General features: G+C 46.6%; 1 protein-coding gene and 1 pseudogene across 1 annotated transcript; one reads left to right on the top strand and one right to left on the bottom strand.

Annotated features, from left to right (window-relative positions):
• Positions 1–2,260: 2,260 nt before the first annotated feature.
• On the bottom strand, positions 2,261–3,192 carry LOC127223911 (peptidyl-prolyl cis-trans isomerase NIMA-interacting 1-like; annotated as a pseudogene).
• Positions 3,193–7,696: 4,504 nt separating this feature from the next.
• Positions 7,697–12,586, top strand: LOC127224287 (H-2 class II histocompatibility antigen, E-U alpha chain). Its single transcript, XM_051187257.1, has 5 exons — positions 7,697–7,818; positions 10,034–10,279; positions 10,689–10,970; positions 11,417–11,585; positions 12,195–12,586. Exons 1-4 carry the CDS (start codon positions 7,737–7,739, stop codon positions 11,572–11,574), a joined length of 768 nt encoding a protein of 255 aa, XP_051043214.1. The 5' UTR covers positions 7,697–7,736; the 3' UTR covers positions 11,575–11,585; positions 12,195–12,586.
• The last annotated feature ends 199 nt before the right edge of the window (positions 12,587–12,785 follow it).

Raw genomic sequence — 12,785 nt, 5'->3', positions numbered from 1 at the left:
GTAGTAACCAGGCCTTACAGAAATAAGACTGTGTGGGAGTAACTCCAGGGAAAGAGCAGCCATAGTGTCTCTAACCTGGATCTTAACCCTACTGAGAAGAAAACTAAGGCAGGGACATTCCTTCCCAGAGGTCAGAGCATCAGGCCAAGGTACCCTGTGTGCCACTTGGTGGTTTTACATATTTTTTTAAAAAAAAAATCTCTTTTGCTGGAAAACAAAATGTTTAACCAAGAAATTTTATAAGGTTCCTGACACAGTGTGTGGGTACAATGGAGAGTGTTGGGCACCCTGGTGTGTGCTCCTCTATCCACAGCCCTTCCTTGGGATTCCCCTGAAATCTTCCAGGCTAGAGAGGGGGTCTCTAGATCCACTCTCCAGAGCGGGGCAGAGCAGTGTTGAGCTTCCTTTGAAGAATTCTCTTCTTTATAACAGTGTAGTGGCAGAAGAACACAAAGCACTATGGTTGGGGTCCAGCTGTCTGCTTTGATTCCTTGTCTTTCAGGGTGTTCGGCAAATCCTGTGTCAGCTAGCACACAGCTACTGATCTTGATGTACAGATAGTGGGTTCAGAAGAGGCCCTGCAGTGCATCCTGGGAGGCTCACAAAAGGGATGGGGGGGGGTGGGAAGGAGAATACAAGGGCCATTTCTCCCTCAGAATAAAAGGGTTGTGCCCTGTTTGTAATCATTAGTTTTGTTTTGTGTGTGTTCTTTTTTTTTGATACAGGGTTTCTCTATGTAGTCTTGGATGTCCTGGAACTCACTCTATAGACCAGGCTAGCCTCAAACTTAGAGATCTGCCTGTATCTGCCTCCTGAGTGCTGGGGTTAAAGGTGTGCACTACCACTGCCTGATTTTGTAATGGTTAGTTTTAATTGTCAACTTGACCCAATTAAGAATTGCATAGATGGGTTGGTCTGTGAGGGAATATCTTAGTTGGGGTAGAAGAGTCAGGAAGACTCAGTCCTGAATGGGGAGGCACCACTTCATAGACTGGGACCTGAGCTGTAAGAGTGAAGAGGCAAGATGAGCTGTGCAGGCATTTACAAGATCAGAGAATCGGTGACATCACAGGACCAGAGCAACCATGACATCACAGGAACCTCTAGCTAATTGGTTTTCTTAGGAAAGACACTTGCCACTTGAAGTCCTGTAGAACTAGAGAAAGCTAAACAAACAAACAAACAAAAAAACAAAAAAAAAACAAAAACAAAACAAAACAAAACAAAAACTAAAGAGAGCAAGGATTGGGAGTGGGGCAAGAGGAAGGGAAGGAAAGGGAGAGAGGGAAAGAGTGAGGAAGGGAAGGAAGAGAAGATGAAGGAGGCAGGGGCAGGGAGTCAGTGGTTCGTGACACTGCCAGGCATTTAAGTTTCAGCCTGGGCAGGTCTCAGCTCTGGCATCTGTCTGATACAGAGCTCTTTGGGTTCATCCCGGTCCGAAAGTCCAAAAAAAGTTCTGACAAACAAGTTCCTCTGAATGTTTAATTTTTCACTTACATTTATAATTTACTTTCAAGTTGACTTTAAGAGATTTTTTTTTACAAGTGTGAAATTATTGTTTTCAACTCACCAATTATTGTGATCCTTCAAACTCCCCAGGGCCACAAAGAAACAGAGTCCAGACCAATGCTTAATTCCAGTTCCTACAACTGTGAACATGCTCACCCACTTGTCACTTTGGTGTACACCGCCTGGGAGCTCAGAGCTCTTCACTTGCTGGGTCAGGGTCAGTCATTTATCCTCTTGGATACACAGCTCCCCTCATCGACCCTGGAGAGTCCAGCCTGAACCTAGAGCTTCAGGCTGGAATTTTGTCTAAAGCCAGTCAGCAGACCTCTTCTCTCAAAGTCGTCTCACGGCTCTCCTGTCCAGAGCCGATGCTTCCGAGGAACAAACCAGAGAAGTACCACCTTCAACACTTCAGAAACTCAGGTTCATGTCACACTGGGAATAAGAGGAGCACCTTAGTTGAGAAAAAAGCTTACTAGATACTAGCCCCCCAGCATTTGCACCCCTGAAACCCACCCCATTCTTCTTGGGTCCCTTCCCTTGGTCGCCTCCATCTCTGTGAAGTGCACCCGAATGAAGACAGTTCTATGTGTGACCAGTAGGTGGCGTATTTGTCCAAGACAAGATACTAGTGTTTCAAGTTGCCCCAAAGCCTTACAAATAGTAACTTTGAATCCATCATTGTATCAAATTGTGTGTGTGTGTGTGTGTGTGTGTGTGTGTGTGTGTGTGTGTGTGTGTGTTTCCCCCCAGTGGTTCCAGGTTTAATGAAAGGCGCATGGGGTGCTGCATCACACCCTGAGGCTGAGTTGCTGCATTGCTAGGTGTGGAACATCTGCTTTTTGCAGCTGAACAGAGGAATGGAGCATAAAACTAACAAGAAACAAGGCCCTCCTGCCTGCCTCTGGGACCTGGGGGTGAGGGGTCAGGTCACCTCTGACCCCCTAAGCCTGGGGGCCTCCATACCCCCACTGCCCTTCTGAAGTAAATTCCTTCAGAAGGAACCTGGCTAGGACAGCACCAACTGGGGGCAAACAGGGAAAAGGAAGCTCAGAGTCCTTATCTCAGAGCTCCCTTCCCAGCCATTTTAGGAATAATAAATACTGTGTGACATTAGCAGGAAGAGGCATCCATGAACTCCTTGGCAGCCTGAGTAGGCTGGCCAGTTGCTTGCCCTCATTCTGTGCGCAGGATGATATGGATGCCCGAATCCGTGAACACTGGCCCACTCATCTCCCCTGTCCGCAGAGCAAACGATGCATCCTCAAACAGTTTTTGCATCTGACCTCTGCTGAAGGCACCCAGGTCTCCCCTGGCTTTGGCAGAGCTTCAATCACTGAACTGTGAGGCCAGAGATTCAAAGTCTTCTTCTCCTGACTTAATCTTCTGGATATAGCCATTGATCAGCTCCAGTGCCTCTTCCTTGCTCCTAGTGATCTTTTCCTGCCGCTAGGATGAGGGCCTCCGAGACTGGTTGTGCTTCACCAGTAGATGCAAGCAGCGCACCCTGGAAGGCTCGCCCTGGCCATTCTTGCTTCTACCTCCAACACTGCTGCTGCCACTGGGCCGTTCCCACTGGCTGGCGTTGGTGATGTGGTTGAAGTAGTATACCCGGCCTGAGCTGCAACTCATGCACTTCTCCCAGCCCGGCGGCGGCAGCTTCTCCTCGTCCGCCAACTTCCCTCCTCAAATTGTGTGTGTTTTTTTTTTTTTTTTTTTTTTTTTTTTTGTTTTGTATTTCATAGCAAACTCAATTCAGGACCTGGAGGATGGGGGGGGGGGCAGAAGTAAACAATGAGATGTCACCTACTATGCCAAGTCTTCCGAGGATCCCAAAGAAATTCTAGAACCAAGCTTAGTTGGGGAGTGGGGAAGATGGAGCGATGGAGAGAGGCTGCTTCATCAGCTTCAAATTGCTGCCATGATTCTGTGCCTGGCACTCTTAAAACGCACCTAAAAACCGATCAGTTCTCTTGGAGTCAGCCAAAATTCTAAGAGTAGGTAACTCAGGCATGAGTGCTTTGGGGGAGTCAAGGGCAATCGTCAGAGAGGATGATGCTCGATAGGGCTGGAAGATGGGGCGGAGTGGCTCATAGTTCACTCTGGGGTATAGGGGAAGGAGGCTGAAGTATTAGGGATGCTGTGTTTTCAGTATTAGGGTAAAAGTTACTTGTAAATACATAGAAAACTTAGCAGTTGACAGGAAGAAAGGAGAATAACATCCAAGGGAATAACATTTCCGGAGGCTATAACTCCCTTATTTAATTCATATCACTGGAATAGGAAACAATTGGCAGCTGCTTAGTTTCCTGAATCCGTGTGGAGTTAACACACTGCATATGGGTCTAATTTCATTATAACTAGGAAAGCCGGACTCCACCTAAAGATCCCCATAACTGATAAACCCAGTAACACAGCAAGACACAATCAACAAACAAAACCAATAGCTTCTCCTAAGCTAGGTAACAAAGAGGACCCTAAGAGAAACATGCATGAGCCCCCCTGGGAAGGGGAAAGAGACAAGATCCTTTGAGTAAATTGGGAGTGTGTGTGTGGGGGGGTGGAGGATGGAAGATGAGGGGGATAGAGAGAATGGGAGTGATGATGGTCAAGTTGGGGAAAGGACAGAGAGGGAGAGCAAGGAAAGAAATATCTTGCACTCCGGCAATTCCCAGGAATCCACATGGATGACCCCAGCTAAGACTCTAAGCAATAGTGGAGAGGGCACCTGAACTGGCCTTCCCCTCTAATCAGATTGATGACTACTTTATTGTCACTAGTAACTGATGGAAGCAGACACAGAGATCCACAGCCAAGCACTGGGCTGAGCTCCTGGAGTCCAGTCGAAGAGAGAGAGGAGCAATAACATGAGCAAAGGGGTCAAGACCATGATGGCAAGCCCCACAGAGACAGCTGACCTGAACTAGTGGGAGCTCTGGACTCTGGACTGACAGCTGGGGAACCTGCATGGGACAGAGCTAGGCCCCTGAATGTGGGTGACAGTTGTGTGGTCTGGGCAGTTTGTGGGGCCACTGGCAATGGGACCAGGATTTATCCCTAGCAAATGAACTGGCTTTTTGGAGCCCATTCCTTATGGAAGGTTACCTTGCTCAGCCTAGGGGGACGGGGGGGACGGGGGGGGGGGGCTTGGTCATGCCTTGAGGTGGTGATGATGTGATAGACTTTGTAGACTCCCCATTGGAGGCCTCACCCTCTCTGAAGAGAAAATGGGGGGGGGGAAGGTGGGGAGAGCAGGGAGGGGGAACTTGGATTAGTATGTAAACTAAAAAGATTGTTTTTTAAAAAACGAAAATTAAAAAAGGAAGAAGAAGAAAAGAAGAAGAAAGCAATAGCTTCTCCTGCACACCAGCAACAAGCTTTTCTAAGAAGAAATTGTGAAAGGAACTCAACCCTTAATTGTCACAATTCACAGCAAACTTAAAAAAAATACTGATGAAAAAAGGCTTGCTGGTGTCCTGTAACCCTGGCTCAGTGTGACTACAACCCCAAGTTCAAAGCTAGCCAGGGCTACAGAGCAAGTCCTAGGCTAGCCTAGCTGAGACCCTGTCTCAGGATTATACTACAGTTTTATGCTGGGTTATAGTTTGGTGAGGTCCCAGATTTAATCCCTAGTCTTCAAATAAGTAAATAAATAAAGTCAACAGAAAAAGAAACTGAAAAAGATTCAGAAACTAAAATACTTTCCATATTTGTTGTTTAGAAGAATTAATATTGTCAAAATTGTTGTTCTACTAAAGACAGTTTAATGGTTCAATGTCCTCTCCATGGAAATAGCAACGACATTGTTCACAGAACTATATATAAAGAAAGAAATCTGTCCTAAAGTGAAACGAGCAGAATGGGGTGTGATACTGAGCGGCTCAAGGTACAGGAGCTGATGGGGAAAGGGATGCTGAAATGGAAGCTGGGGGTTGGCAGAACTCAGGCCGCACAAACCTAGAATGCACTGAAGCCCCAGAATGGATCTGGGTCCAGTGTAGACACGCCCGCTCTTATGCTTGGGGACTGTGAGATAATTAGAGTGGGAGAGTGAAAACAGACAACAAGCAGATCCACACTGGATGGTAATTATATTCACATACATTCAATAATCTTTATCCGATTCCTCTTTGCCTCCGAGGCCCTGTTTGGCTCTTGGGGAATGCATGACGATATGACTTTTCCCACCCTCCATTTACTGAACATGCATTCTTGAGTGTGGGCCCAAACTTTGTGGCCTGATGGTAGGGAGTATGATGGACCCATGTCATGCACTGGGCAAGCTGTGGAAGGCTTGGACATGGGCAGCAGACACAGATGACACCCTCAGTAGTTGTTCCTTTGTGTCCCGTGGACTCCGGTGGGACTGACATCAGTGGGACTTCCCAGAGGCCTCTGACCACTTGAAGTTAAAAGGTCCACCCTGCCCAATGCTCTCCCAGCCTTAGGGTATATATACTTCTTGTAACATATTCCATTCTGTTTCCTGAAGGAACTGTGACTGGTGGCTCATCACAGTTGATTGTCACCAAGGAAGCGTCATTCAGGTGGCTTCAGAAATCCCCCAGACACATGAGATGCTAGAGTTTGGGAGAACAGGAAACCACAAATGGTGTTCAGATAGAAACTTCCTCCCATCACAGAGGAAGGGAACTGAAAGTCATTTTCTGAGATCTAGTTTAATAATTTCCTAAGCAGAACCAATCAGAGGACCGGAACTAGGCAGCATCACAAGTTGCTGAGCAGCATCGTGTATTTGGAAGTACTTTAAACTTAGCACTCACTTGCCAAGAACATGGCATTACAGAAGCTTGCAAAAGATAGATGCAAAAAATGTGTTTGGATTTGGCTCCAAAAAAGGTTGTCAAGCTACATCATAGAATTGTAACATCAACCTCTCAGCCTGGAATGATCCCATGGGACGCTCCTGCCTCCGGGAAATGGACAACTAACACTCTGTGGACAGAACTGCACTGCTGGTCTCCTCTTAGTGACCTGGGGGGGGGGGTTAATACCAGATGTCGAAAGCTGCTGGCATGATCAGACCATCAGCAGTGGAAGGATGGCTGCCCTCCTGGTCTGTTGGGTTCTCTGTATGGCCAGAGAGGGCCTCACACAGCAGTGTGGAAGATCCGTCCTGAGTAGTCTCCATCCTACTGACACTAATTCAGCAGCAGATGTGCAACCTCTCTTCCTGGTGGCTCATCAATGGATTTTAGTCTTTTCTGTGTTCAACTAAACATTTTTCTGTGTATTGCACGGCATTTTCAGAAACAAGAGATGTAAAAGTCTCTTCACCTTCAGGAGCCTCTCTGGAGAATCTCAGGGCACACTTTTGTCTCAGAAATTCATTCTTTGTAGAGGAGAACATCTGTAGCCCATTACTACAGGGTGGTAAAGTCCTCCTGTGAGCATCGCTTTACTGTTTCCAGTGGAATAAGCTGTGCCCAAGCTATTCTTTAATAGTGAACTCACTGAACACCCAGAGGAGGCTTCACCCTCAGGTCCCATTCTGGCTAGAGATCCAGGCCATGACAGAAACTGGAGGAGGCACCCACACATCCCCCTGCTTCTAGTAATCGCTGCTTGTTTTCCAGATATACCATTCCAAGCCTTTGGAGTCTTGGGATTCAGTTTATTTTCTGATGTTCTCAGAATACAGTGGATGGCAATGGTCTGGAATCCCATGCTGAGCTGACCATGTTGGAGTTCAGCATACTGGGAATGGAAATGTAGCCAGAAATAGGGGGATCCTTGAGTGACATTCCATCACCAGAATCCAGGCTTTCTCCATGGCCTAGTTGTTCAGTTTCTCCTTAGATGATTCAGTGTTCCTTAAAACCAATCTTTCAATCTACTTGAGACACATTCTACATTTTCATGTTAGTGACTTTTAAATTTATTCTAACCTCACAAATGTGTTTCACAAACACTTGAATTTTTTGTTTACTTTGTCTAAAGACTCTGTTTTTTTTTTTTTTTTAATAAATAGAAAAACTCCTTGATGAGGATCATTTCTTGAAAGGGTAAGTAGAAAATGTGATATTAAATAGTGAGTTGCCTAGGACCTATTTGCTCAAATCCTTTCCCTAGCAACAGATGTGTCAGCCTGAAAGATTTTTCTGATTGGCTAAAACTGAAGAGACTGCATTTTAATCTCTTTCCCTTCTTGTTATTTCTGCCTCAGTCTGTGATCTCTTCTGACCCCACCAAACACCAAGAAGAAAATGGCCTTAGCTGGTGCCCTGGTATTAAGACTTTTCTTCATGGCTGTCCTGATGAGTCCCCAGAAGTCATGGGCTATCAAAGGTGAGTACCAAGAAAAGTGGAACCAGGAACAGTAGACTAGGCGGCTTTGGAGAAAGGCACGGTGGGCTTTTTTGTGAGACAGCCTTGGGACCGAAAGATAAGAATGACAAGCACCCTGCAAGTCTGCATCTGAAGATTGTAATGCAGTTACACTTTGGGGGAAATTCTTCCTTCCAACATGAAGTAGGCCAGACTTAGTTGAGCAAGATAAGCCAGGACATGTGTTGCTAGGACCGCCATCTCACCAGAGGCTAGGCTTTGGGGGCTATGTGGAAGTAGTTTTTTTAAAAGGCACCGATGAGGCATATACCTGGATTTTAATGTTTTAGAGACAGTTAACAATTGGAAGCACCACACAATGCTGAGAAGATTGAGTGAGGAGCCCTTAGTGCTGATCTTGGCTGAGCATACAGCACTTTCATTTTTGCTGTCAATCCTGTCCTATTTCAGTCACAGACACTGTATTTAAGATCATTAGAAACAAAGGTCATCAACCCCACCACCACCCCCAAATCCACCCAAGAAGATGGGGGCAGGTACACTGACAGGAAGTGTGTTTAATTAATGACTCTTGGGGCAGGGGTAGCAATCGATGCCCATCCCTTTGTGTGACCCAGCAGACATTACAAGGTCAGTGGTCACCACTACTGAGTTCGGTTTACTGGAGATACGAAACATGAGTAAGTGGAGACTACCTATTAGACTCTGTCATCATCTCCAAAGCAAACATTTTGTGCTGATGCAAACATCTGTTGTGAGAAGGGCTCTGCATCCAGAGGGACCCTGTGGATAGCTATAGGTGGAAAGAAAATAAGTAAAGTAGAAATTCAGCTTCAGCCACAAAAAAAGCAAGTTTGGGCTTCTATTGCCCAAGCAGATGCTCTTCCGTGTGTGTGCGTGGCTGGAGGGGAGGGGCATGTAGAATATATGTTTGTGCATAGAGGTAACTGTAAAATAAATCCTTTGGTCAAACATTAAAATCAGTCACCTTATTCTTAAAGAGAACAGGGAAGCAATGGCCTCCTCATCTCCTTTACTGTTGGTTATTCTCCTTGCCAATCACAACAGACCATGTCCCACAAAAGCTCAGTCATAATCTAAGTAGTGTTTAGACAAAGGTCAAGTTTCAAGGTCAATTCAGGTATGCCCCTTCTCATAGAGGAAGCCTTGAAGTGAGTATAAGTGGTTCATAATGTTGCAAGGTCTCCATCTCAACCTCCTGGGCACCCCTGCTCCACGGATGTCTCTAAGGGTCTAGTCCTTGATGCTTACAGCAGTTTCTGTCCACAGAATGTCAGCAGTCTCTGCTAGAGGCCTGATGAGGTGCTGAGAAACCTATCCTGGTAGAAGGGATCTCACATAATTAAGTAGACAGTGATCTGCTCCCATCACAGGGTTCAGATGTCAGAACTGTATTTGGTTCCAGAGTTCCTAATCCTGCTGCTGGTGAGCTGACCTAAGTGATTTACACCCTCACAACAGGGAGTAAGAACCTTTCTTTCCCATACAATGCCGATAGATTTCTAAAGTCATGAAGTCATCAAACACCCATTCAAAACTATGTTTTTTTGAGTCAACCTGCCTCTCCCTCAAAGCTCAGGGAACAATGTTAAAGAGGGTGCAGAAAGACTCTAAGCCAGAGGATGGGGAGGGCTACTGAGAGATCCTGTCTTTGAGACATGACATGGCTGTTGCACACATGAATGAACTTGCTGTGTTTATCTGCACAAGCCAGTTGAAAGAATCTAGCCCTGACGGGGGAGGGGCTCTGGAGACCCTGCCCCTAGCTGAGGACCTCTTGACAGCCGATAGCTGCTGAGGGAGAGTTAGTTTTCTTTTGGTGTGTGTGTGTGTGTGTGTGTGTGTGTGTGTGTGTGTGTGTGTATGTGTGTGTGTGTGAAGGGGTGGCCACTGGTAGGTGGCTCATGCTTCAGTGGGCGACCTCATCCACATGCATGCAAGGACAACTCTAATTGACTTGGTGGGTTAACAGAGAAGGCTACGTTGAAGGCTGTCTTGCATTCATCATCCGTTCACCCTCCCTAACCCAGCTCCCTTCTTTCTTGCCTCCGTGCTTTGCTCATCATGGATGTCTAGCACTCAGACTGTCTCTTAGCTCCCAGCCTACCCTCTGCTATTCTTCTTGTGCTGGTCCCCACCCATCCCATCTCCCCCTTCCACTCCCCTCCCTCAGTCCCCTCCCCTCTCTTTTCAGAGGAACACACGATCATCCAGGCGGAGTTCTTTCTGTCCCCAGACGAAAAAGGAGAGTTCATGTTTGACTTTGATGGTGATGAGATTTTCCACGTGGACATTAGGAAATCAGAGACCATCTGGAGACTTAAAGAATTTGGACAGTTTGCCAGCTTTGAAGCTCAGGGTGCATTGGCCAATATAGCTGTGGACAAAGCTAACCTGGACATCATGATAAAGCGCTCCAACCACACTCCAGATGTCAACGGTATTCACCTCTCCTCTGTATCACTTCCTCCCAGATGTGGGAACTCGTAGCTTTAAAATAGATTCTCAGGCCACAGGCTCAGGGATTTTAGAATCATAGGAATCATAGGGCCTTTTTTTTTTTTTTTTTTTTTGCTGTTCTCGTCTTGCTATCTTTATCCACTATCACTCATTGCTGAGTCTACACAGGGGAAGTTATGGATGGGAGTCTGGGTGGATGTGGGTGGGTTGGCGGGTGGGCATCACCTACCACAATGCTGCCTCCAGATGTCAGAGCTGGTTATTGGATGACATGGCTCCTCAGGGTATAGCTTTTACAGTCCTGGGGTAGAATTGTACCACAAGGCAGCGAGGGAGGGAGAGGGGCACACTTAGGAGATGAAGGTTGACTTACGTCATGTCCTCCACAGTATCTCCAGAGGTGACTGTGCTCCCCAACAGTCCAGTGAGCCTGGGAGAGCCCAACATCCTCATCTGTTTCATCGACAAGTTCTCCCCGCCCGTGGTCAATGTCACCTGGCTTCAAAATGGACAGCCTGTCACCACAGGCGTGTCAGAAACAGTCTTCCTACCCAGGGAAGACCATCTCTTCCGCAAATTCTACTATCTGACCTTCCTGCCAACCACCGAAGATGTCTACGACTGTGTGGTGGATCACTGGGGTTTGGAGGAGCCTCTGCTTAAGCACTGGGGTACAGCATATCTGTCATTCACTTTAAGACGTCCTGCTGTGATGCTGGGTTCTGGGCCCTTAGCATTCACAGTGTAGGGGTGGGAACATAGCTCAGTGGTAGAGCACTTACCACATTCCCAGCACCACAAACTAAGAGTTCACTGTGTTTGCTAACATGGTTGCGATTCACACACCTCCCTCATTAAGATGTCTGTGTACCATGTAAGTGCCTGGTGCCCATGGAGGTCAGAAAAGAGTGTCAGGGCCTCTCCCACAGGAGCTATGGACAGTTGTGAGCTGCTGTATGGAAGCTGGGCATTAAAACCAGGTCCACTGTAGAAGCAACCAGTACTCTTAAATGCAGAGCCACCTCTCTAGCCCCAGAACTCATTTCTTTATTACATTGGTCACCAGTGCTATCCCCTAACACAGTAATTGACAACTCTGCTTTATTTTTCCCCCCAGAGTTTGAAGAGCATACCCCCCTCCCAGAAACTAAAGAGAACGTGGTGTGTGCTCTTGGGCTGTTTGTGGGTATAGTAGGCATCATTGTGGGGGTTGTCCTCATCATCAAGGGCATGCAAAGGCGCAATGCCGCAGAACGCCGCCAAGGAGCCCTGTGAGATGCCTGGAGGTAGGTTACATGTGGTCAGAGACTGACAGATGTGAGGGTATGGGAGGGAGGAAAGCAGGGGTGGGGGAAGGGGGTGTGGTGCCTTTAAGAGAGGGGCCAGGGAAAGTGGTGCCTCTTAATTCCTTTTGTTGGAATGAATCAAGTTAGTATATCAAACCTTCAGGAGCCACGACCCTTTCCATGGATGTTCCTTAGTCCACATCTTGAGTATTAGAAATTTTCTTCAGCTCTCAAGACTATTGACTCACATGAGAATGGTGCATCCTGGTGACTTGGGGAGGCACTTCAGAGCTCTCATGTCCAGAGGCAGTAGCCACTGCTCCAAAGTCTGAAGCCTCTTGGATCCCTGGCATGAACTGGAAATCTCTTGAGTCAATCAATGACTGGTATTGATCTTTTAGTCTGAAAGATGCCTCTAAAGAGATCTAGAAAGGGGTGAGGCATGTTGACCTCCGTGAAAAATAGGGTTTGCGGTTCCTGTTGGGAACCCAAATCAATGTTTAAAGACTTTCTGAGAGTCAAATGACCAGGAGGGACAAGAAAAGAAGCTGAGGGACTCTTGGTACTAAACCCTGAACTTGCTGGTAACCATGTGTATCCCCACCACAGGCGACACCTTCAGTAGAAGCTGAATGAGGAAACTTGCTGTGTCAACGGCTGAGGCCCCTTTCTCAGCTTTACCTTAGCAGAGACCGGCATTTCCTGCAATTCCAGCCTTAAGCTTCAACAATGGAGACAGTGTCTACTGTCCAGCTGAGGTCTTTGCCTCCTTCCTGTATCTATTTTCTACTTTCCATCATTTATAGTCACCACCTAATTACTGGGACAAATATTACAGAGTTCTTCCTTTGCCGTGGAATGATCTGAGCATGACATGGCAGTATCTTCTATTCACTGATGGTTTGCTATTTCTCCAAACTGTGCTTTTTGTTTTTTGTTTTTTTTGTTTTTGTTTTGTTTTGTTTTTCTACAAATAATAAATATCTTGGATGGGTTGTGAAGTGTGTTTTTGTTTTGTGTGTGTGTGAGAGAGCAAGTTCTTGGTAGAGAGGAGGGCTCTTGAGGAATATGTGTGTTCTCTCTAAGTCTGAATATTGAGTACCTTTTACAAGCTCTGGGATTAATCTAAATCCCAGGTTCATGAGGGCTTCAAGCATCTGCAGATGCTATGGCATGAAGATGTGGTGTCACCGCTGTGCT

This window comes from Phodopus roborovskii, unplaced genomic scaffold (assembly GCF_943737965.1).
Source record: "Phodopus roborovskii unplaced genomic scaffold, PHOROB, whole genome shotgun sequence".
Classification (NCBI taxonomy): Eukaryota; Metazoa; Chordata; class Mammalia; order Rodentia; family Cricetidae; genus Phodopus; species Phodopus roborovskii.
The sequence above is the reverse complement of the archived record's forward strand: the minus strand, read 5'-3'. Positions and strand labels throughout refer to the sequence as shown.

Excerpts from the sequence above, each read along its gene's own strand:
- LOC127224287 (XM_051187257.1), top strand. The coding sequence starts at position 7,737 with ATGGCCTTAGCTGGTGCCCTGGTATTAAGACTTTTCTTCATGGCTGTC. Across the intron at positions 7,819-10,033 it reads GAAGTCATGGGCTATCAAAG|AGGAACACACGATCATCCAG; the intron begins GTGAGTACCAAG and ends CTCTCTTTTCAG. Across the intron at positions 10,280-10,688 it reads CCACACTCCAGATGTCAACG|TATCTCCAGAGGTGACTGTG; the intron begins GTATTCACCTCT and ends TGTCCTCCACAG.